Raw genomic sequence first — 24326 nt, 5'->3', positions numbered from 1 at the left:
GATGAAAGCAGGTTCACACTGAGGACGTGACAGACGTGACAGAGTTTGGAGACGCCGTGGAGAATGTTCTGCTGCCTGCAACATCCTCCAACATGACCGGTTTGGCGGTGGGTCAGTCATGGTGTGGGGTGGCATTTCTTTGGGGGGCCGCACAGCCCTCCATGTGCTCGCCAGAGGTAGCCTGACTGCCATTAGGTACCGAGATGAGATCCTCAGACCCCTTGTGAGACCATATGCTGGTGCAGTTGGCCCTGGGTTCCTCCTAATGCAAGACAATGCTAGACCTCATCTGGCTGGAGTGTGTCAGCAGTTCCTGCAAGAGGAAGGCATTGATGCTATGGACTGGCCCGCCCGTTCCCCAGACCTGAATCCAATTGAGCACATCTGGGACATCATGTCTCGCTCCATCCACCAACACCACGTTGCACCACAGACTGTCCAGCAGTTGGCGGATGCTTTAGTCCAGGTTTGGGAGGAGATCCCTCAGGAGACCATCTGCCACCTTATCAGGAGCATGCCCAGGCGTTGTAGGGAGGTCATACAGGCACGTGGAGGCCACACACACTACTGAGACTCATTTTGACCTGTTTGAAGGACATTACATCAAAGTTGGATCAGCCTGTAGTGTGGTTTTCCACTTTCATTTTGAGTGTCACTCCAAATCCAGACCTTCATTGGTTGATAGATTTGATTTGCATTGATCATTTTTGCGTGATTTTGTTGTCAGCACATTCAACTATGTAAAGACAAAAGTATTTAATAAGAATATTTCATTCATTCAGATCTAGGATGTGTTATTTTAGTGTTCCCTTTATTTTTTTGAGCAGTGTATATATATATTTTTTTCTCTCCAATTTCATGGTATCCAATTGGTAGTAGTTAAAGTCTTGTCTTGTCACTGCAACTCCCGTACGGACTCAGGAGAGGCGAAGGTAGAGAGCCATGCGTCTTCCGAAACACAACCCAACGTAGCCACACTGTTTCTTGACACAATGCACATCCAACCCGGAAGCCAGCCGGAGGACTCACGGAGGAACTGGCCAAACAGTTTTATTTTTGTTTCATCAGACCCGAGGACATTTCTCCAAAAAGTACGATCTTTGTCCCCATGTAGTCTGGCTTTTTTTATGGCGGTTTAGGAGCAGTGGCTTCTTCCTTGCTGAGCAGCCTTTCAGGCTATGTCGATATAGGACTCGTATTACTGTGGATATAAATACTTTTGTACCCGTTTCTTCCAGCATCTTCCCAAGGTCCTTTGCTGTTGTTCTGGGGTTGATTTGCACGTTTCGCACCAAAGTACGTTCATCTCTAGGAGACAGAACGGGTCTCCTTCCTGAGCGGTATGATGGCTGCGTGGTCCCATGTTGTTTATACTTGCATACTATTGTTTGTACAGATGAACGTGGCACCTTCAGGCTTTTGGAAATTGCTCCCAAGGATGAACCAGACTTGTGGAGGTCTACGATTTTCTGAGGTCTTGGCTGATTTCTTTTGATTTTCCTATGATGTCAATCAAAGAGGCACTGAGTTTGAATGTAGGCTTTGAAATACATCCACAGGTACACCTCTAATTGACTAAAATTATGCCAATTAGCCTATCATTGGCTTCTAAAGCCATGAGATCATTTTCTGGAATTTTCCAAGCTGTTTAAAGGCACAGTCAACTTAGTGTATGTAAACTTCTGACCCACTGTGTCACGTTCAGACCTTAGTTATTTTGTTATGTCTTTGTTTTAGTATGGTCAGGGCGTGAGTTGGGTGGGTTGTCTATGTTCCTTTTTCTGTGTGGTTCTCAATCAGAGGCAGGTGTCATTAGTTGTCTCTGATTGAGAATCATACTTAGGTAGCCTTTTTCCCACCTGTGTGGTGTGGGTGATTGTTTTCTGTCTTTGTGTATGTCACCAGACAGGACTGTTTCATTTTGTGTCATTCTCTTTGTTATTTTTGTTTTAGTGTTCTGTGTTTAATAAAATCATCATGAACACGTACCACGCTGCGCATTGGTCCTCCGATCCTTCCTACTACTCCTCGGAGGAGGAGGAGGAAGACGAGCGCTACACACTGGAATTGTGATACAGTGAATTATACATCGGGGCAAAAAAGTATTTAGTCAGCCACCAATTGTGCTACAGGAAATGGATGATTTGAAGTGTGTGTTCCTAAAGTCACTGGAATATCAAGCCAGTGTTACATCTTATACGATATGCTAAACTTTATTACCCCTGTGAGGGGAAATTTGTCTTGGAAAATTAAAGTCATACACTGAGTTTACAAAACATTAGGAACACCTTTTGCCCTCAGAACAGCCTCAATTATTCGGGGCATGTTTGACTAGGTATCCCCCTTTCCCTTTCTACAAGGTGTCAAAAGCATTCCACAGGGATGCTCCAATGTTTCCCACAGTTGTGTCAAGTTGGCTGGATGTTCTTTGCATGGTGGACCATTCTTGATACACACGGGAAACTGTTGAGTGTGAAATGTTTTTACAGTTCTTGACACACAAACAGGTACGCCTGGCACCTACTACCATACCCCGTTCCAAGTCACTTAAATTTTTTGTCCTGCCCATTCACCCTCTGGATGGCACCCATACAATCCATGTCTCAATTGTCTCAAGGCTTAAAAATCCTTATTCAACCTGTCTCCTCCCCAATCATCGACACTGATTGAAGTGGATTTAACAGGTGACATCAATAGTGTTCACCCAGATTCATCTGGTCATTCTATGTCATGGAACACTCAGTGTATCCAATCATCAACAGAGATCAGGATGATGATACCTTCATGGTCTGTACCAAGTTTATACTGTACCTCTAGTTCTTCTTCTTACTAACAATGGCTTCTTTCTACACCACAAGACACGCAATGGGAACTTTGAATTCATTGATGAATTTCTTTAGTAAAAGAATGAAGCATCATCTCAAAATGTTTTGTTAGTTTGTTTAAGTGTTCTTGGTTAATTAATTGATCTCATCATTACGAAGAACGTGACAGAATAACCCAACAAATAAGGACCAAGTAGCATGTGAATGTGGAGCGGACATCCTGGGCCCGGGAGAAAGATGAGTGGAAGACATCCTGGACCTGGGAGGAGGTAATGGCAGGGGACAAGACCCTGCCATGTAAGCAGGTGGAGATAGCACAGGAGGAAAGGCGACGATAGGAGGAGTCAAGGCAACCACAGAAACCCCATTGTTTTTTTGGGGGGGAACACAAGGACATATCGGCGGAGCCGAGGAGTAAACCAGCCCCAGTCTGGGAGAAGGAGGATTCGGAGGAGAGAGAAATGGGGGAGTTGTTGAGTTGGTGGAGGACGCACGGATTTGGAATAAAAGAACGTTTTGTCAGTTTGGTGCCACCTGAGTCAGCTCTCCGTACTTGTCCTGAAACGTGTGTTAAAGTTCCGGAACAATTGATGCCGGCTATACACACCAGGTCTCCAGTGTACCTTCAAGACCCAGTGCGTCCTGTGCCAACTCTCCGCACTCGCCCTGAGGTGTGTCACCAGTGCTGGCACCACGCACCGGGCCTCCAGTGCGCCTCCAGTGTCCAGTACACCCTGTTCCTGCTCCTCGTACTCGCCCTGAGGTGCGTGTCCCCAGCCCGGTACCACCAGTGCCGGAACCACGCACCAGGCCTACAGTGCGCCTTGACAGTCCAGTACGCCCTGTTCCTCCTCCCCTCACTCGCCCTGAGGTGCGTACCACCAGTGCCAGCACCACGCACCAGGCCTACAGTGCGCCTCAGCAGTCCAGAGCGTCCAGCGACAGTACCCAGTCCAGAGCGTCCGGCGACGGGCCACAGTCCGGAACCTCCAAAGAGTGGCCACAGTCCGGAACCTCCAACAAGTGGCCACAGTCCGGAACCTCCAACGACGGGCCACAGTCCGGAACCTCCAACGAGTGTCCACAGTCCGGAACCTCCAACGACAGGCCACAGTCCGGGACCTCCAACGACGGGCCACAGTCCGGAACCTCCAACGAGTGGCTACAGTCCGGAACCTCCAACGACAGGCCACAGTCCGGGGCCTCCAGTGATGGTCCCCTGTCCGGGGTCTCCAGCGACGGTCCCCAGCCCAGAACATCCGGCCATGGTCAACACAGCGAGGGCCCCAGCCCGGGGCCTACGGCGAGGACTCAATGTAAAGAAGGGGGGCGGCATCCAGAACCAAAGCCACCACAGAGGTTAGATGCCCACCCAGACCCTCCCATATAGGTTTAGGTTTGCGGCTGGGAGTCCGCACCTTTGGAGGGGTGGTACTGTCATGCCCTGACCTTAGTTATCTTTGTTTTCTTTATTATTTTGGTTAGGTCAGGGTGTGACGAGGGTGGTATGTGTAGTTTTTGTAGTGTCTAGAGTTTTTTGTATGTCTAGGGGTTGTTGTATATAGGTGTTTATGTCTATGGTTGCCTAGATTGGTTCCCAATCCGAGGCAGCTGTTTATCGTTGTCTCTGATTGGGGACCATATTTAGGTAGCCATATTCCTTGGGTATTTCGTGGGTTATTGTCTATGTATAGTTGCCTGTGTCAGCAGTCGTTGTTATAGCTTCACATTCGTTTTGTTATTTTGTTAGTTTGTTTAATGTTCTTCGTTTATTAAAAGAATAATGTATTCTTATCATGCTGCGCCTTGGTCTCCTCGTGATGATGAACGTGACAGTAACTCTTATTCAATATCTGTTACAGGACGTTCAGATTTCCAAATACCGTACTGCTAATATTGCTTAATTTCTTGCTGGCGGAAATACTTTGCGCTAAGAAGTACATTTATTTTACACATAAAATACATCAAAGTGAACATTCCTATAAAATCCCTATGCACACATATAAAATGCAACATGGTCGAGCTATTTAAAAATAAATAAATGAATGACGTTTTCTGATATTTCTTTCAAAATCTCATAACACTTGCCATAGAGTATCTGTTTAACAGTACAAAAGAAAATCAAATATATTTTATGTACAATTATTAGCTCAATAAGTGGTGTCCTGTGTACATATGGTTACTGTATGGTGTCCATTTTTGGACAGTATCATGTGTCTTATGTCAATTATCACCAGAAAGCACAGCGATCACAGGAAATGCATGCCATCCCAGGAAATGAAAGTACCGTACACACCACTACACTCTTAGAAAAATGGTTCCAAAAGGGTTCTTCAGCTATCCCCACAGGAGAACCCTTTTTGGTTCCAAATATAACCCTTTTTGGTTCCAGGTAGACCTCTTTTGGGTTCCATGTAGACCCATCTGTGGAAAGGGACAATCGAAGAACCCTTAAAATACTGACATCTGAGAGTGTAGTTCTGGAACTAGAACTTGGTTTCTGACTCTGAGACCTGGGGAAAGCAAAGAGATTTAGATTTGATTTTGTCAGCTCATCTTACTGCAATTGTATTTTTATGAATGATTTTTATGAATGACCTGTACCTCCACATGAGTTGCAACATTACGTGCGTTATCATTTTGAAGGGATTGGTGATTATTCATTACAAATTTAGAAAAGACAATGACAAATAGATTTGATGGGTCCCTGTTACTTACATGTACAAATCTGTCCCTGCTACGCAAACTTGACACACCATTGCATTGGTTGCCATGGATAGTGGCTGTTGTTATAACCTGTAAGACAACATGATACATAAGAATCAGACAAGTTCCTGTGTATGAAGCGATGTGGGCCAAGATAAGGTTTGGCACCTCTTATCTAGTCTGTAAGGGTGGTAACGTCAATAGATACACAGTATTTTTCTACAGATAAATGTTATACCTTTTCAAAGACTTTTGTGTTTTCAGAGTCTACTGGATGTTTCTCCAGGATATGCAGCATGGCATCGTGGAGAGTCAGGAAAAACATGGACGACTTCACCTCGTCGTCAAAGAACATACAGCTGTGCAGTTTCTTCAGGATGTACGCTTTGGACAGAAGAGATAGATATCGTTAGATCAATCACTTCACCTCTATTTGTTTCAGAGTGATTGAAGTCAGTGTTGAAGAGAAAATGGGAGAAGGAATGGATGGGACAGATGGCTTGTCTTAAATCAGGCTTACCGTCACATGCCACAATGTAGACCTCAACTTCAACCCGAATGAGCTCTTTGAGTGCCTATAGAACACAGCAAAATATCAGTACCCACCGAGTAGAAATACCCTGGTAAAATATACAATCATCCCCACATTCCCCAGGGTTGTAACGGAAGAGTTTTGTTTCACCGCTTTGAGTCCCTTGAGGGCAGAGATGTCGAGGAAGGAGACGGCTGAGAAGTCCAGGATCAGGCTGTGGACGTCTACTCTGGGGACATGGATGTTGGCAGGAAGCTCAGAGTTCCAGTTCACCTGGACAGGAAGGTCCTTGAAGTCAGTGGGCTGGTCCAGATCCTCCATGTTGCTCTCATCCTCAGACTCCTCAATGGGACCAGAGCTGGTGAGCAGTAGGCCTTTCTGCACCGGGAGAACCACAACATTACTACAACCTCTTATTGTGAAAACCTGACTACATGTAGAAGGTGATCTTTGGAGGTCCACCCACCACTATAGGATGATGATTAATTTGTTTTTCATATACATGCAACCCCAAGACCATACTGATAAGGCATGTACGGGGACGACTACCTATAGGTAGGTCCTGCAGCGTGTGCATGATGTCTGTTGATTTTGGATTGCTAAAAGTATGTTGTTGCCAGGTATGAAACTAATGTTTTGGGCTAGACTGATTTATGACATACTTATGGCCATTTGAATTAAACTTTATGATACAGGGGGCTCTTGTAAAGTGTTAACGAGGTAACTTTGTGAGTGGAAGTTATTTACATTTACATTTAAGTCATTTAGCAGACGCTCTTATCCAGAGCGACTTACAAATTGGGTTATGTTTTAATGGCTTTCTAAGGGCAACAGATAAGTGCACCACTACTCACAGATGTCATCTGCAGCTCTCCTTTCTTTAGAAGTTTCCTGATCGTCCTCAGGGCTTTGTTTCTCTTTCTCAACACCCTCAAAGGGTTAAAGCCCACCTGAAAACACATCAAAGTCAAGTTGAACCCGAGTTAGCAATTGCACACATGAATGTGGGAGTAACTGTTACACATGGGCTTTATTGTGAATGGGACATATTGTTTACCACTGCCTTGGCCATCATACAGATCAAGGTTAAACTTCATCTTATCTGCATGTGCTTAGTGTTTAGTAAGGTGCAAGTAAAACTTTAGTAAACACCAATTTGTATGGGCACTATTGCTATACAACCTGGTATGCTATATTACCTCATACATTGTGGTGGTATTGACCTTCATGAGTTTATTTGACCATTCTTTAGGACCTCTTTCCACTGGATCAAATCCGATGAGAAAATAAGATGTCTTAATAAGTAGATCCATGAATCATTACCTTATTTGACCATGTAATGGAAATTGTAATGCAAAAAGGCCTACGCGTAAATGTGTTCGGAAGAATTCTTCATTTTACACGTCTAATTGTGTATAATTGCTTACGTACAGCTTCCACCAGCTTGCCTCTGAAAAAATCTATATTGGCAAAGAAGATGGGTGACGGTATCCTGAAGATCTTCACACCCTCTGGCTCATAGATCTGGAAAGAGATATATAGACAATAGAACAAGGGCCATGTGTAGACACACCATCTTCACAGTCTTGTAAGATGACAAGATAATGGTGAGTATCTTTAGTTCACATTACAGCTTACTCACTCTCATGTAATCCTTGCGGTCTTTGTAGATATCTGTTCCTGTGATATTGGCTAGGACACTGCAACGTGGGCTGGAATAGAATGTATGCAGAAATGTCACTACGACATTGTGTTCCAGGGTTGGGGTTCATTCTGAATTGAGTTGTGAATTGGCCACATCCCACAGGAAGCAGGATTTTAACGGAATTTGAATTAAAGGAAGTAGAATTGAATTCAATGAAATTCATTGTAATTCAAATGGATCATTTATTCCATACATCATTATGCACATGTTAATTTTGATATGATGCATGGTTATCAATACTTGAAACATTTCATTTTTAAAACTCATCCTCCTAAAAAGAGTATTAAATAATTAACAGTGGTCTGGAAATATTCTAAGATCATTTTGTCTGTCATAATTCATAATTCACTTACACGTTATTAAATATGTAGAAAAATAAATTTCCCACAATGCATTAAATCCAAAGAAGGGAAAGAAGGGAACAGCAAAAAAATTAGGGTAAAATACAAATAAAACATTGAGTTATAATCCCATTTTTCTTGATGGTATCTGTATTCTTGAGTAAGAGGTGGTAGATTTTTTGGGCAAAATATTTATCAAAGGAATGAGTCTGTTTCATGTCTCACTTGAATTTCTTTGAATTGCTTTGAATTCAATTATACTTCCTTTCATTAAAATTCAATTCAAATTATGCTTCCTGTGAGGTGTGGCCAATTTGAATTTCAATACTTGGGTAGAATTGAATCAAATTCCGAAATGTTAAATTGACCCCAACCCTGGTGTCCACCTCCAAATAACATTGAAAACTGACAAAGAATAAAAACAACTTTTTTTTGAGGTATTTGGAGATTTGTGCCCATACTCACAACTGAGCCCTGAAGACAACGGTGAGCAGCTCGATCCCTAGGCCTACAGCCAGCCCCAGATCCAGCCCCAACAGGATGGAAGCCAGGCAGGTCACCAGCCACACCACCTGGATAAAGACATGGAGGGGAGACAGGACAAGGGGATGCGGGATGGAAGGGATTGGGGGAAATATGAGTTCATTATTACAGTTGGTAAAGACATCACTCCGTGTTTCCATTTTAGGTGTCGTTCAGTGGGAGTGTCTCAGAAGACTCACACAGTCGGGCCGGTCTCTCCTCCACAGGTAAGGGACTTCTCTGATCTGCATCAACATCCCCTTCAGGTTGACTATGACCACTGCCCCCAGCACCGACTGTCAACACAGAGGGAAAAGGTCAGGCAATGACATCTTTGTTGATCAGTCACAAGAGTTGCACAAGACTTCCATCTAAATTCCAGTGCTCCTATCTACTTCATACAGTGTGATTCATTACATAATGTTCTAATCTTAGACGTTAAGTCCCCTATATGGGGGACTTTGAGCGGTTCTGGACTGGTTCCGACTGACATTTTGGTGAACGCCTTAGGGTCCAGTGCAATATAATGCCAGAAAGACCCATCTGTCTGCTCTCCACTTCCGCTCTCTCAGCGGAGCTGACTTGAAGTGTCAGGTTTCAGACCCCACATTTGCATAGGAAGTGACATGTCACATTTTCTGACCTATCCAGACAAAGAATCGATTTAAATGACAGAGCCCATATAAGGTCAAAGTCTAGTGAATCCAACGGTTGTCGTTTCATCTCACTTGAATATTCTCAGCTGGATTTAAGAGCTCTCAACATGAAAACATACTAAATTGTTTCATAGAGTTGAAACAAGAACACTTTCTCTTGGTCACAGACAGACAAAATCACTTAGTGCTTAAAGCTGAAGTTGTAGCGAGTCTGCACACATTTGAATGGTGTCCCTGCGCTGCTCAGTGGACTTTTATGAAATAGTGTTATATGAAATTGTGCAAACATTGTATTCCCACTAAGTATGATCATATTTATTTTACAGTTATAAGAAAGGTGAAATCTTATGGTAAGTAGTTTATCATTTGATTGTTACTATATTTAGGAAGCATTTCAGTATTTTCAGGCCCTATTGCCCCACTTTTGTTGAATAAGAAAAACAAATGTGATTTTCAATATTTTGATATTATATTTGTACTATGTACTTAAGCTTGTGTCCTCAAAAGTGAGTACACCTCAGCAATTTATAAAAAACATTTTTTTTTTTTTTTTTACAGACAGGTGAGTTCCAGAACTTTCTAAAACTATGCAATATTACCAGTTATTGTTTATGGCCATCTCATGAAAAATAATTACCCAAATGTATGTCTATTTAGGCAGAAATCAAAATGTTGCCCTATCATTCAATTCCTAAAGCCAATTATATTGTAAATACTGAGTGAGTTTTACCTTTGGGAGTGGCTCCAATAAGAACGCGATAGCCAAGGTGACGACCATCACGATGAGCGCTGACAGTAGCCCAGCAATCTGAAATGACGAAATTACACTTTATTTGACTCACATTTAGCTATTCATAAAACAACTACAGATAAGCACTGTTTAAGCAGTGTTTCCCTTTGATATATTTAATATATATATATATATATTATTATTTATTAACTTGGTGCATTGTAACTCTGAGCCAATTCTATCATTTCTCACTATGTACTGTAGGTCACGAGTCACGACAAACTATATCACATTCTCTCTCCCATTTGTACAATTCTATCTGGTTTGGACTATGATAAGTTCTCAGTTATTATTACAATAAAGATAGGGAGACCCAAATAGGTCAATATTTCATAACGTTTACAGCTACATCTCTTGGATAAAGAACTTGTACAGGAAGGAACTCGTAAGTATGGTTGAGTGTCTGTATTCTCAGATAGCCTCTTGGTTTAGTAGTTTACCTGGGTTTTACCACCTGTACTCTCCTGTACCGCACTCCTGGAGAGAGCTGTGCTTGCTGCAAATGACTTAAAGGCTGCTCCAATGATGTTACTGGCCCCAAAAGCTATCAGCTCCTAGAGAGCAAAACAAGCACAAGTACATGTTCTGGAACCGTTGATATGAGTTCAAGTCTTATGTTGATCGTTTGTATTTGGCTGACACCCCTCATTCACAAGCAACAATAATCACATTTTTCTGTACCACCTCGGCTTCCAACCCCTCCTCCTAATGTTCTGGTTTTGGGACTCACCTGATTTCCGTCTATGATGTAATCGTGTTTGACTGAGTAGACCTTGGCGACAGAGAAGGCTACAGCAAAGCCCACTATGGCCATAGGGAACGCCTCAACAGCAGTCTGCCCGAAGATCTGCATGTTCGGGCCCATAGGGGACTCATACCTAACAGATTGAGAGGGAGAGGTATTGTTAGATTATTTTCCCATCTATTCTCAGCCATTTTAACATGCAGCAAACATCTTTTTACATGTGCTTACCCCACTGGAATACGGCCGACAACATCAACTTTATAATTCACCCGGAAGTTGAATGCATAGGAAACGCCACAAGCGATGACAGTCTGCCAAAGTCATTACCAAAATCAATGTATCAGTTATTAGCAGGACACATGCAATCTGGTGATAAAACAGTATATTTCAAGAGAATCTGGTTACCTTGTCAACTTTAACCCAAAGCTGTGACACACTGCAGGCCTATAGTACATCAGTACAAGTTCATGTATTTTCCTACAATTCACCTGATTGTCCTCATCTGCCATGCTGTGAGTCAGTGTGAGAATAAAACATCAATACTATACATTTCGCAACAGCTGGCTCCTTCAATATACTCTTAGAAAAAAGGGTTCCAAAAGGGTTCTTTGGCTGTTCCCATAGGAGAACTCTTTTTGCTTCCGGGTAGAACCCTTTTTGCTTCCAGGTAGAACTCTTTTGGGTACCATGCAGAACCCTCTATGTAAAAGGTTATACATGGAAATCAAAATGGCTCTACCTGTAACCAAAAAGGGTTCTACCTGGAAACAAAAAGGGTTCTCCTATGGGAACAGCCGAAGATCCCTTTCAGGTTCTAGATAGCACATTTTATTCTAAGAGTGTACTAAGATAGGAACAAGAGAGTGACTGTTCAGGATAAGAATGCTTCCCGATGCTTATCTGTGATAATATGATCTGTACTTTGTGCAAGTGCATACTCACATTCAAATGTATATGAAATCGTGAGACACATCTCCATAAACAGTGCCCTGCATGGCAACACCTTTTTCTTATCTCTTTGAAAAAAAGGTGCTATCTAGAACCCAAAAGGGTTCTTCGGCTGTCCCAGTAGGATAAACCTTTGTAGAACCCTTTTGTTTCCGGATAAACCCCATTGGGTTATTTTTTCTAAGAATGTAAATTTCAATGGTGCCCCGATTGAGGCTTGTTCTCGCCACACTGTTTCCCAATTCTGATCTGTGTATGCTGACATATAGACCTGTAGCCCCGGTTGTGATGACATAGTGCACACAGTGACACTCACCATGATAACCTCTATGGGGATGGGAACAGGCAGCTTGGCTTTGTATCTATCGTTGATCTCCTTCACTATGAACACCACCACCATGATCAGTATGGACGTCACCAGGTCACACACGTTGGTCTTCTCGATCTGGACAAAGATCTTCTCCAGGGTCTGAGGAAGACGTCAGTTAATATTGATGACAGTAATGAAGAACCAGTTACAGGGTGTGAGAGTTCAGTCAGAGGTCTCTACACCAAGCCACGACTCATGAATTATAGCTTTTTCTGAAATCTTGTGGGCACTTGAGGAAGACCTGTGCTTAACTGTGTAAGATAAGATACAATGAGACACTTGTTTAGCTTATCAACACTCTTTTATTCCTCAGAGGTTTAGAAACCGATCAGATATGAGGGATAAGATTTGAGGGAGTTAATGAATATATATCTGGCATAGCTAAGCCATTACATATTTGGATATCAGTTGAAAAAATCAGACTGTTGGATTGAAAGACATTTGACCTCATCCTGTCTCTCTTTCTGGACTCACATAAACGATCGACAGCGGTCCACTGAGTCCCGGTACCACCAGGCCCAACACAAACTTCAGCTGGGACACCAGGATGTGGACAGCAGCCGCGGTGGTGAACCCAGACACCAGCGTGTCTGACAGGTACATGACGATGAAGCCTACCTGCAGCAGACCCATGGCCAGCTGGGAGAGAAGCAGAGGACTCATGTTAGAATATGGGAGAATTGTTCAATTTAGATTCAGATTACAGAGAGATACCGTACGAGTAATGTACAGTACATGAGTGATAATGTTGAGGTAATGATGGTGTTTTACCTGCATTATCCCCATGAGGAAGGTGACAGAGGCGGCCACCATTACTCTCTGCTCATCGCTGGTCAGCCCCTCAAACCCAGTGATGTTGACTGGGGGGCCTTCGTCAGGCACAAGCCTCGTCACCACTGCACCCACCATGAGGCTCAGAACAGGGAACGCCCCTGGAGTGAGTGGGGTGAGGAGAAAGAGAAAGGAAGTGAAGATGAGGAAGCAGTGGATGGAAAGTGGAGAGGTGGGCAGAGAGAGGGCGGTAAGTACAGTAAAAAGGTGTGATGGCTTGTGATGGTCAGAGCAAAACACTGTGCGCACACACACACACACACACACACACACACACACACACACACACACACACACACACACACACACACACACACACACACACACACACACACACACACACACACACACACACACACACACACACACACACACACACACACACACACACACACACACACACACACACACACACACACACACACACACACACACACGCACAGTACTTACCTACTGAGATATGTCTGGAAGTGCCAAGGAAGAAGTAGACGATCACTGGGAAGAAGGCAGTGAAGAGTCCGTACCATGGAGGGAGGGAGGCCAGCAGGGAGTATGCCAGACCTGTCAATCAAACAAAAACAATGAACGACAATTTACAGCGCATGCTAAATAACTCCACCATTAGTCACTACGACAGCATTCATCTATTGGCTCTACTGTGGGCCAATGCTAATACTGTGATAATAACGCCTGCTAATAAAGATATGTTAACATCTCTTCTTTCAATAAACACCTATTAATAGGTGTCTAGGATCAGATCATGTATTTTAGGTGATACCACCATCGGACCTGATTACCGTTCTGTAAAACCATAGTTCATCAATATTCTTCCATTTCAATAACAGCCCTCTCTTTCTCTATCAATGCTCAAAGTGTATGTTTTTGTGACGTTAATGAGGAGGTCTACAGTTCTTTATCAAATGATTTCTCAAAAAGTGCTATAGGAACTGCTTTGATAGATCTGAAGATGCACACTGGTTGATTGAGGTGGGTTAGAGTGGGTGTAAGCTTCACCTTGTAGAACAGCTACCAGTCCAGTGCTGACCCCAGATACAATATCACTCAGCAACCATTCCTTCAGCTGGTAGATTCTCATCCAACCAATGAAAGGCAGCAGAGAGAGCATTGCGTTCTTAGCGCGCTTGAGGTCACAACTACAGTTAACACACACACCATTTTTAGTTAGTCTCCACAGGCATGATTTACTAATAGCTGATAACATCTAAGCATCTTGATGCACACATTTTTAGACATAGAGTATATAAGATGATAGGGCTGATCTTTAAGCTAGACGTATGCTTTTAAAGAACAGTTACCGTATCTGTAAGCAAACTAAAGACAATCAGGGTGTCTCAGGTAAAATGTCATGTGGGCCCACCCGTCCACACCAAACGAAGACTAAACTCCTAGAGTTATTTGAGTGGTAATAACCGACAACTGCAACTGCACTCCTACAGTGATTTGAGTCTTGATAACCGACAAATCAGCAAACAACTTCCGGCAGTATCCCTATCGCGGACATTGCCATTGGATGCGCTGAATTGCATGAATTATAATCCCAAGCAACCTTGTTACAAGTTGGTACACTGGAATGTGTGTTGTAATAATCGTGACAATGACCAAAGGAGCAGCCGCTCACCGATTTGACACCTCTTAATGCAGTTACATGTCTGACACCGCCAAAACACCAGCTATGCAAGTGTCTGCTATCGCTGGTTAACTCTTGATCTGATTGAATTTAGGCCGAGGTGTTGCATCCATGCACTGCAGCCCATCACAAGGCTACCTTCAGTGTTACACAAAACAACACAAGCAAAACAACAGAAGAAACTTGATTGGCTCTTACGTGAAATACTGCTTGACATGGTGCCGCACGGTCTTATGGTGCCTGTGGATCTTCTCATGTACGTCTGCGAAGGCGTCCTCTGAGTAGAGTGGCCTGGTGACCACGTACTGCTTCATCTTTACCCTCTTCTTCTCGATGAGGGGTGGCGGCACCTGTTCCTCACAGGGTCTCTGAGACCAATCAATCACATTTTAGTACAGGCTCCTGTCATATCTTTCTCTCCTGCCTTTGAAAGTAACTTGGCACAGACGATCACTGTGGAGCTGCTGCACAACAAAGGTATAGTTACCGTCACACACTAACTAACTACATCATCCTGTGTCATTAGTGTCACAGCTCTGTGCTGTCCAGTGGACCAGCTGTGACTGGCATGGCTGGGCAGGGCCTGTGCTGCCTGTCAGCGTAGACCTGGTTAGAGTGGTCTGGGTTAAATAAGGGTTCTGATACCATTATAATACACAGGAGAACACAGGCAAGGTTGTCCTCTATTACAAATAGTTTTTACTAAAGTTAATACAAAATAAACAACTCTTAAGAAAGTGTTATGTCACCAACTGCCACATCCAGATATCAGATGGAAAGATAGATACATGAAGATACTTTCTATCTTTAATTGTAATAAATGATAAGCAAGGTACTAGAATAATACATAACACTAACTCTTACCTGACTAGTTTATCTGAGTACGCAGCTTCAGTGTATCCAAACTTTGCCTGTCTTTCTCTCTCTTTCTCTCCGCACCGAGGAACACCCTAAGATTATCTGGGACCGGGACCCTTGGGAATGTTGCAATTAACAAATCCCCTCTACCGGGTTGCTTATCGTTCATAACTGTAATTATTAACAGCAATTATGATGCAGTCATCCCACGCCAGCCCTGCCTTATCCTCGACCATTGTTCTTATGGATAAATGCCCTGGCACAGTGCCTCAACTTTCAATGATTACTGAGTGTGTCTGAGATCCCCACTTATGGGCAGGGTGGGGAAGGTCGTGGCTGTACACTGGAGATCAGTGGACGTTTCGTGGTAGAGGTTCAGGATAGGGTTGAGGTTAAACATGGATGAATATGATGAGGGGTAGCAGTACTACTATACAATAATAACCCGCTCTCAACTTTCAAACTGGCTAATGCTGTGAGACTCATTGCAGCGACACAGAAGGGATATTGCTGTTCATCTGGGGTTGTGGTGTCAGTGCAGGGGAATGTCTTGTTATACTTAACAGTAGGTCTTACATGAATCCTATCGAAAGTATACATCTGAAGAAATTCAAGAATAAACAATGTACAAATATAATAGTAGTTGTTTTGTCCCCCCTGTTATGACCCAATTTCATCATACCTATAGTACATGCTGACCCCTTGTGTCATACAAAACCCTACAGCATACATATTTACAGCCTATCTATGTACACCATAAATCAGGGGTCCTTAATTACATTTAGACACAGGACAATTTATTCTTGAGTGAATGGTCGGGGGTGCTGGAACATAGTCATAAATAATTTGTACACTGCAAATTTACCCAAAGAAGCACAAACAGAAAGTATTTGACAAAAACAGAATCATTTCAAACCTTGATTACATTGGGATACGATCACAAATGCCTCTCTATTTATGTCTGGGGATACTTGGGAACAGATTTCCTAACCACAGGCGGGCCGAATATGGCACGCGTGCCTCCTTTTGGGGAACCCTGCAGCATAAATGATGGACCAGATCAAATGGAATTTTCCCTCTCTATGAAAACATATTACTTTGACCCAGATGTTGTTGTGTGACCAGTTGATAAGCTACAGGTATCTCTGCTTTATGTTATCATCACAGTTTTATTACTGTAAAATAGTACATGTTTTTGATGGCTTTCAAAGCTGCATTCCAGTCAAGCGAAAATAGCATGTCTGTGGGAATGACCTCATAGGTGTGTGTGCGTCTGTGCATGTGTGTGTACAATATGTTTATGTGTGTGTAGGGGAAGGTTACTTTATTCTCTGTTTTTATTGTATATTTATTACTTACAGTACCCGAAGAAACATAATTGGGGTGTATGGTTGACGTTTAATATCATGAATCTTGCACAGGAGGCAGAACAGCGATTTCCTTTAGATGGGCCAGCTGCAAAGTCAAAATTTGTCTATATTGTAAAAATCCACAAAAACAAAAATGTACTTTTTGGTCTTAATTTAAGGTTACGGTTAGGCGTTACTGTTAGTAGTGTGTTTAAGGTTAGGGTTAAGGTTAAGGTTAAGGTTATGTTTCAATTCTGATTTTATGATTTTGCGAATGTGCCAGCTAGTGACCACTAGTGCCCCCAGAACTAGATTCATGAGAAAAGAAATGCTAACCTGCATCTATTCTGACCTTCTCATGTTTACATTTTTAAAAAAATCAAGATAGCGTTTCCTAAATCAAAAGAAGCACATCCTCATATTAACATTATTAATTGTTACTGCCTCGTCATGCAATTTTGTTCTGTTTGTTATAGACCGGGCCTTTGTTCTCCAAGACTTTGACATGTGTGTTGTTAGATTTGTAATGGCTGATAAAGGCTGGATTGCTCCGTTAACGACTCCAAGGACAAATAGTTTCCACTGACTCCCTACTCCTGCCCTTTCCACGCAGAAAGGCAGATTAAAGAAAACATAAGTCTCTCACAGAGCAAGGTGAGTTGAGTGACTTGGTTGTGACCTATTTTGACAGTGTTATGATTGAGGTATGTGAAGCATTACTAATATAACTGTTTAATAACTGTTTGTGATGGTCTGTTTGCGTTTCAGGTTTGTGTGTGTAGGTTTTTGTAAGTAAGTAAGTCATTTAAAAGTACAATTATTGTTGATTCGTCATATGTTATTACAATTGACTTCTGGAAAGTTTTAAGTTCCTCGGCATACACATCACGGACAAACTGAAATGGTCCACCCACACAGACAGCATGGTGAAGAAGAAGCAACAGCGCCTCTTCAACCTCAGGAGGCTGAAGAAATGTGGCTTGTCTCCGAAAACACTCACAAACTTTTACAGATGCACAATCGAGAGCATCCTGTCGGGCTGTATACCTGCCCTCCAGGACACCAACATCATTTGATGTCACAGAAAGGCCAAAAAGATCATCAAGGACAACAACCACCTGAGTCACTGCCTGTTCACCCCGCTATCATTCAGAAGGCGAGATCAGTACAGGCGCATCAAAGCTGGGACCAAGAGACTGAAAAGCAGCTTCTAGAGCGATTTCCGGCGCCGACTGAGATGGCCGCCTCGCTTCGCGTTCCTAGGAAACTATGCAGTTTTTTGTTTTTTTACGTGTTATTTCTTACATTAGTACCCCAGGTCATCTTAGGTTTCATTACATACAGTCGAGAAGAACTACTGAATATAAGATCAGCGTCAACTCACCATCAGTACGACCAAGAATATGTTTTCCGCGACGCGGATCCTGTGTTCTGCCTTACAAACAGGACAACGGAATGGATCGCATGCAGCGACCCAAGGAAACGACTCAGAAAAAGAGGGAAACGTGGCGGTGTTCTGGTCAGACTCCGAAAAAGGGCACATCGCGCACCACTTCCCAGCATTCTTCTTACCAATGTCCAGTCTCTCGACAACAAGGTTGACGAAATCCGAGCAAGGGTGGAATTCCAGAGGGACATCAGTGACTTTAACGTTCTCTGCTTCACGGAAACATGGCTTACTGGGAAGACGCTATCCAGGGCGGTGCAGCCAACGGGTTTCTCCACGCATCGCGCCGACAGAAACATACATCTCTCTGGTAAGAAGAGTGGCGGGGGCGTATGCCTCATGACTAACGGGACATGGTGTGATGAAGGAAACATACAGGAACTCAAATCCTTCTGTTCACCTGATTTAGAATTCCTCACAATCAAATGTAGACCGCATTATCTTCCAAGAGAATTCTCTTCCATTATAATCACAGCCGTATATATCCCCCCCAAGCAGACACATCGATGGCTCTGAACTAACTTTATTTAACTCTTTGCAAATTGGAAACCATTTATCCGGAGGCTGCATTCATTGTAGCTGGGGATTTTAACAAAGCTAATCTGAAAACAAGACTCCCTAAATTTTATCAGCATATCGATTGCGCAACCAGGGGTGGTAAAACCTTGGATCATTGTTACTCTAACTTCCACGACGCATATAAGGCCCTGCCCCGCCCCCCTTTCGGGAAAGCTGACCACGACTCCATTTTGCTGATCCCTGCCTACAGGCAGAAACTAAAACAAGAGGCTCCCACGCTGAGGTCTGTCCAACGCTGGTAAGACCAAGCTGACTCTACACTCCAAGACTGTTTCCATCACGTGGACTGGGACATGTTTCGTATTGCGTCAGATGGAAATATTGACGAATACGCTGATTCGGTGTGCGAGTTCATTAGAACGTGCGTCGAAGATGTCGTTCCCATAGCAACGATAAAAACATTCCCAAACCAGAAACCGTGGATTGATGGCAGCATTCGCGTGAAACTGAAAGCGTGAACCACTGCTTTTAATCAGGGCAAGGTGTCTGGTAACATGTCCGAATTTAAACAATGCAGCTATTCCCTCTGCAAGGCTATTAAACAAGCTAAGCGTCAGTACAGAGACAAAGTGGAATCTCAATTCAATGGCTCAGACACAAGAGGCATGTGGCAGGGTCTACAGTCAATCACGGACTACAAGAAGAAACCCAGCCCAGTCACGGACCAGGATGTCTTGCTCCCAGGCAGACTAAATGACTTTTTTGCCCGCTTTGAGGACAATACAGTGCCACTGACACGGCCTGCAACGAAAACATGTGGTCTCTCCTTCACTGCAGCCGAGGTGAGTAAGACATTTAAACGTGTTAACCCTCGTAAGGCTGCAGGCCCAGACGGCAGCCCCAGCCGCGCCCTCAGAGCATGCGCAGACCAGCTGGCCGGTGTGTTTACGGACATATTCAATCAATCCCTATACCAGTCTGCTGTTCCCACATGCTTCAAGAGGGCCACCATTGTTCCTGTTCCCAAGAAAGCTAAGGTAACTGAGCTAAACGACTACCACCCCGTAGCACTCACTTCCGTCATCATGAAGTGCTTTGAGAGACTAGTCAAGGACCATATCACCTCCACCCTACCTGACACCCTAGACCCACTCCAATTTGCTTACCACCCAAATAGGTCCACAGACGATGCAATCTCAACCACACTGCACACTGCCCTAACCCACCTGGACAAGAGGAATACCTATGTGAGAATGCTGTTCATCGACTACAGCTCGGCATTCAACACCATAGTACCCTCCAAGCTCGTCATCAAGCTCGAGACACTGGGTCTCGACCCCGACCTGTGCAACTGGGTACTGGACTTCCTGACGGGCCGCCCCCAGGTGGTGAGGGTAGGCAACAACATCTCCTCCCCGCTGATCCTCAACACGGGGGCCCCACAAGGGTGCGTTCTGAGCCCTCTCCTGTACTCCCTGTTCACCCACGACTGCGTGGCCACGCACGCCTCCAACTCAATCATCAAGTTTGCGGACGACACAACAGTGGTAGGCTTGATTACCAACAACGACGAGACGGCCTACAGGGAGGAGGTGAGGGCCTTCGGAGTGTGGTGTCAGGAAAATAACCTCACCGTCAACGTCAACAAAACTAAGGAGATGATTGTGGACTTCAGGAAACAGCAGAGGGAACACCCCCCTATCCACATCGATGGAACAGTAGTGGAGAGGGTAGCTAGTTTTAAGTTCCTCGGCATACACATCACAGACAACTGAATTGGTCCACTCACACTGACAGCGTCGTGAAGAAGGCGCAGCAGCGCCTCTTCAACCTCAGGAGGCTGAAGAAATTCGGCTTGTCACCAAAAGCACTCACAAACTTCTACAGATGCACAATCGAGAGCATCCTGGCGGGCTGTATCACCGCCTGGTACGGCAACTGCTCCGCCCTCAACCGTAAGGCTCTCCAGAGGGTAGTGAGGACTGCACAATGCATCACCGGGGGCAAACTACCTGCCCTCCAGGACACCTACACCACCCGATGTTACAGGAAGGCCATAAAGATCATCAAGGACATCAACCACCCGAACCACTGCCTGTTCACCCCGCTATCATCCAGAAGGCAAGGTCAGTACAGGTGCATCAAAGCTGGGACCGAGAGACTGAAAAACAGCTTCTATCTCAAGGCCATCAGACTGTTAAACAGCCACCACTAACATTGTGTGGCTGCTGCCAACACACTGTCATTGACACTGACCCAACTCCAGCCATTTTAATAATGGGAATTGATGGGAAATGATGTAAATATATCACTAGCCACTTTAAACAATGCTACCTTATATAATGTTACTTACCCTACATTATTAATCTCATATGCATATGTATATACTGTACTCTACATCATCGACTGCATCCTTATGTAATACATGTATCACTAGCCACTTTAACTATGCCACTTTGTTTACTTTGTCTACACACTCATCTCATATGTATATACTGTACTCGATACCATCTACTGTATGCTGCTCTGTACCATCACTCATTCATATATCCTTATGTACATATTCTTTATCCCCTTACACTGTGTATAAGACAGTAGTTTGGGAATTGTTAGTTAGATTACTTGTTGGATATCACTGCATTGTCGGAACTAGAAGCACAAGCATTTCGCTACACTCGCATTAACATCTGCTAACCATGTGTATGTGACAAATAAAATTTGATTTGATTTGATTATTTCAAGGCCATCAAACTGTTAAACAGCCACCACTAAAATTGAGTGGCTGCTGCCAATATACTGAGTCAAATCTCTAGCCACTTTAATAATAATTGGATGTAATAAATGTATCACTAGTCACTGTAAACAATGCCACTTGATTTAATGATTACATACCCTGCATTACTCATCTCATATGTATATGCAGTACTCTATACCATCTACTGCATCTTGCCTGTGCCGCACGGCCATCGCTCATCCATATATTTAGTTGTTGTGAAATTGTTAGGTTACTTGCTGGATATTACTGCACTGTTGGAACTAGAAACACAAGCATTTCGCTACACTCGCATTAACATATGCTAACCATGTGTATGTGACCAATACAATTTGATTTGGATTTGATTTGATTTGTACAATAGTACAATAAAGTACAATAAATAAAGTACAATAAACAAACATGTCTCATATATGAATGAACATAACCTACGTACTTTTCCATGTATCATTTAGAGAGTTTTCAAATAGTCCGTAAATCTTCAAATCAATGACTCACTCCTGATATGAGCTTGACATGGCCTCGCTCATATATAATAATAACTATAGAACACCCAATAAACAGCACGGTAGTCTTCAGCAGAGAGAACTGAGAACCTTTTACAATGTGATGATAAACATTTGTGCTTGGGAGAGAATCTCAGCGAAAAAACGATGTATGTCAGGTTGTCCCCAGGAACAGGTTCCATATGGGAGAATCCTAGCAACTATAGCACCGACTAGAATGTGCTATCTACTTTTAAGGGTGTTTTTACAACGTAGACTATAAACCCAAGTAATAAATATCTACAGTCACAACCACCGGTGGAGATTAGAACACAAAGTTTACAGATGCTGTCAAATATTAATTACTGATAATATAATTATAATTTTCATCATGATACCATGAAAGCAGATCAGGTGATGGATGCTCTAAGCCCCATTGATACCCGGCACTGACATGAGTCCTTTGTTCTGATCTTGTCTACATTCTGATTGTGCCCATATTTCCAGAAATGTGTCTGTTATCTGTCCACTGGGTCTGCATTATGACCACATTTTCTAATCCCCCTTCCTTTAAGTAAATGATTTCACAGCTATTCTTACAGAAATGTTATTCATTTATTTATTGTTGGACACATATTGATGTAATCAGCCAATGGTGCCAACTGTCAATCATTTTATAGGGCGGAAATAATGATGATATAAATTGTTTCTCTTTCCAGAGCTGTCTACACCTGTAAGATACCCAGACACAATGTGTGTCTGACTGCCAGAGGTGGACAGGATGACATGATCACAATCAGATCACAATATGTCTTTTGATTTTCTACATCTGTCTCAGAAATGTGGGCCCAAACAGAACGTGGACAAGATCACGACAAAGGACCCAAGCTAGAACCAGGTATAAATGATGGTTTCACAATCATTAAGAATGGAGCACCCTGTACATACTGAAACAGTAACCTGCTTATAGATAGAACACCTTGATCTGAATAGATGCAGCAGTCAAATAGTGAGGTAGTTGCTCACTGACATAGGCTGAATCTGATAAAAAGGTGTGTGTGAGTCTTACAGTAGTGACTATGTTAGAGACTGAACGGAAAACAATACGTATTTTTAAAGCTTGCTTTACACTACTCACCCCACGGTACAAGTTCTTGCCTCTCCCATCTAGTAAGACTGTACTTCCAAGTTATAAAATGAAATATAACTCTTTAAAAAAAAGTGTTGAATATATATTATTTGACATACATAGAAGGTTGTGTTCAGACTCACCCAGCCACTGTAGTCCAATATGTTGAAGAATGAATGCCGAGTGTGTGTGTGTGTGTGTGTGTGTAAAGGGAATGTGTACATACGGTGATAAATGCCTTTACACAATTCCCACAATTAGTAACACAGCACTATCAAGCTTACTTCACAGTAACCCACACAGGAACATCAGGGGAATGCTAGGGCCGTAGTCTGCACAGACAACTCCTACCTCGCACATGGCCAGAGGCAGATAAGGATATTTTGATTAACTGGGAAAGGAAATATGACACTAAATGTAATATTCCACAAAGCTTTAATTGTACAATCAAATCCAGAAATATGACAAAAAAACTCTTCAAAGTCAGCAGTAATGCTTGCAGTCCATATTTAGACATGATTAAAAGAAAAGCAACTTTACAGTTCTGCTCTTGGTATTGCTGGTACACATTTTTTACAACAGTCGGCCTTTTATTGTAGAGTTGATGGCTTCGAACGCAACATTGCCTCATTCATCTCTTAATGGCCTTAATGAAAAAAAAAAAAAAAAACGAACCCTTTAAACCAGAGAGGAAGAGGAATTGCGAAAGGATTTACTCTGCCCAAAATCTGTCCACAAAAATAAGCCAACGAAGTGAGGAATTTTTGTATCAAATTTGGTCAACAAAAAATGGAATTGATCATTTGCTATGGGAGGCTTATTTGATCGAATAGAAGTTTCATGATGCTCAGAATGCAAGTTACTCAAAAACAACTTTATATCGGAGTTGTGCCTGTTCTCAGAGATGGATAGACTCATCATGGATATAACTCATTTTAGCATGGACATTGCCATTGCCATTGACATTGCCATTGAGGGCTGGGTGGGGATTCCTATGAGTTGGATTGCCTGGCTACCTAAACTCCTTGCTCCAGCCAAACACTTACTCCACACCCGCAGATGTTATTTTCTTCTCTGCAATGAGTCTGGATCTAAGTAATTCATCGACAATTACTAGAATGGAAATCCGTTTTAGACCATCTGATTG

At 43.0% G+C, this 24326-nt stretch overlaps 1 protein-coding gene across 2 annotated transcripts; it reads right to left on the bottom strand.

Annotated features, from left to right (window-relative positions):
• Positions 1 to 4746: 4746 nt before the first annotated feature.
• On the bottom strand, positions 4747 to 23316 carry LOC124014244 (chloride anion exchanger-like). 2 transcript variants are annotated; one of them, XM_046329053.1, is made up of 21 exons: positions 23189 to 23316; positions 14818 to 14987; positions 13986 to 14125; positions 13422 to 13532; positions 12912 to 13072; positions 12615 to 12779; positions 12087 to 12239; positions 11051 to 11133; positions 10808 to 10955; positions 10518 to 10631; positions 10018 to 10095; positions 8832 to 8927; positions 8575 to 8681; positions 7706 to 7775; positions 7495 to 7587; positions 6918 to 7013; positions 6214 to 6441; positions 6052 to 6106; positions 5770 to 5915; positions 5544 to 5621; positions 4747 to 5338 (listed from the first exon to the last, which is right to left on the bottom strand). In XM_046329053.1, exons 2-21 carry the CDS (start codon positions 14931 to 14933, stop codon positions 5312 to 5314), a joined length of 2265 nt encoding a protein of 754 aa, XP_046185009.1. In that variant the 5' UTR covers positions 14934 to 14987; positions 23189 to 23316; the 3' UTR covers positions 4747 to 5311. The 2 variants fall into 2 exon arrangements, with proteins under 2 accessions (XP_046185009.1, XP_046185008.1); XM_046329052.1 differs by lacking the exon at positions 23189 to 23316 and adding an exon at positions 15484 to 15603.
• Positions 23317 to 24326: the final 1010 nt, after the last annotated feature.

Source organism: Oncorhynchus gorbuscha, linkage group LG25 (genome assembly GCF_021184085.1).
Source record: "Oncorhynchus gorbuscha isolate QuinsamMale2020 ecotype Even-year linkage group LG25, OgorEven_v1.0, whole genome shotgun sequence".
Lineage (NCBI taxonomy): Eukaryota > Metazoa > Chordata > Actinopteri > Salmoniformes > Salmonidae > Oncorhynchus > Oncorhynchus gorbuscha.
The sequence above is the reverse complement of the archived record's forward strand: the minus strand, read 5'-3'. Positions and strand labels throughout refer to the sequence as shown.

What these genes read in the sequence shown, in the direction of transcription:
- LOC124014244 (XM_046329053.1), bottom strand. Translation starts at nt 14,933, where the DNA reads ATGAAGCAGTACGTGGTCACCAGGCCACTCTACTCAGAGGACGCCTTC. An exon ending in GACCGCTGTCGATCGTTTAT is followed by an intron (nt 12,240 to 12,614) that starts GTGAGTCCAGAA and finishes CGTCTTCCTCAG; the next exon opens with ACCCTGGAGAAGATCTTTGT. An exon ending in TATTGGAGCCACTCCCAAAG is followed by an intron (nt 8,928 to 10,017) that starts GTAAAACTCACT and finishes CTGTGTTGACAG; the next exon opens with TCGGTGCTGGGGGCAGTGGT.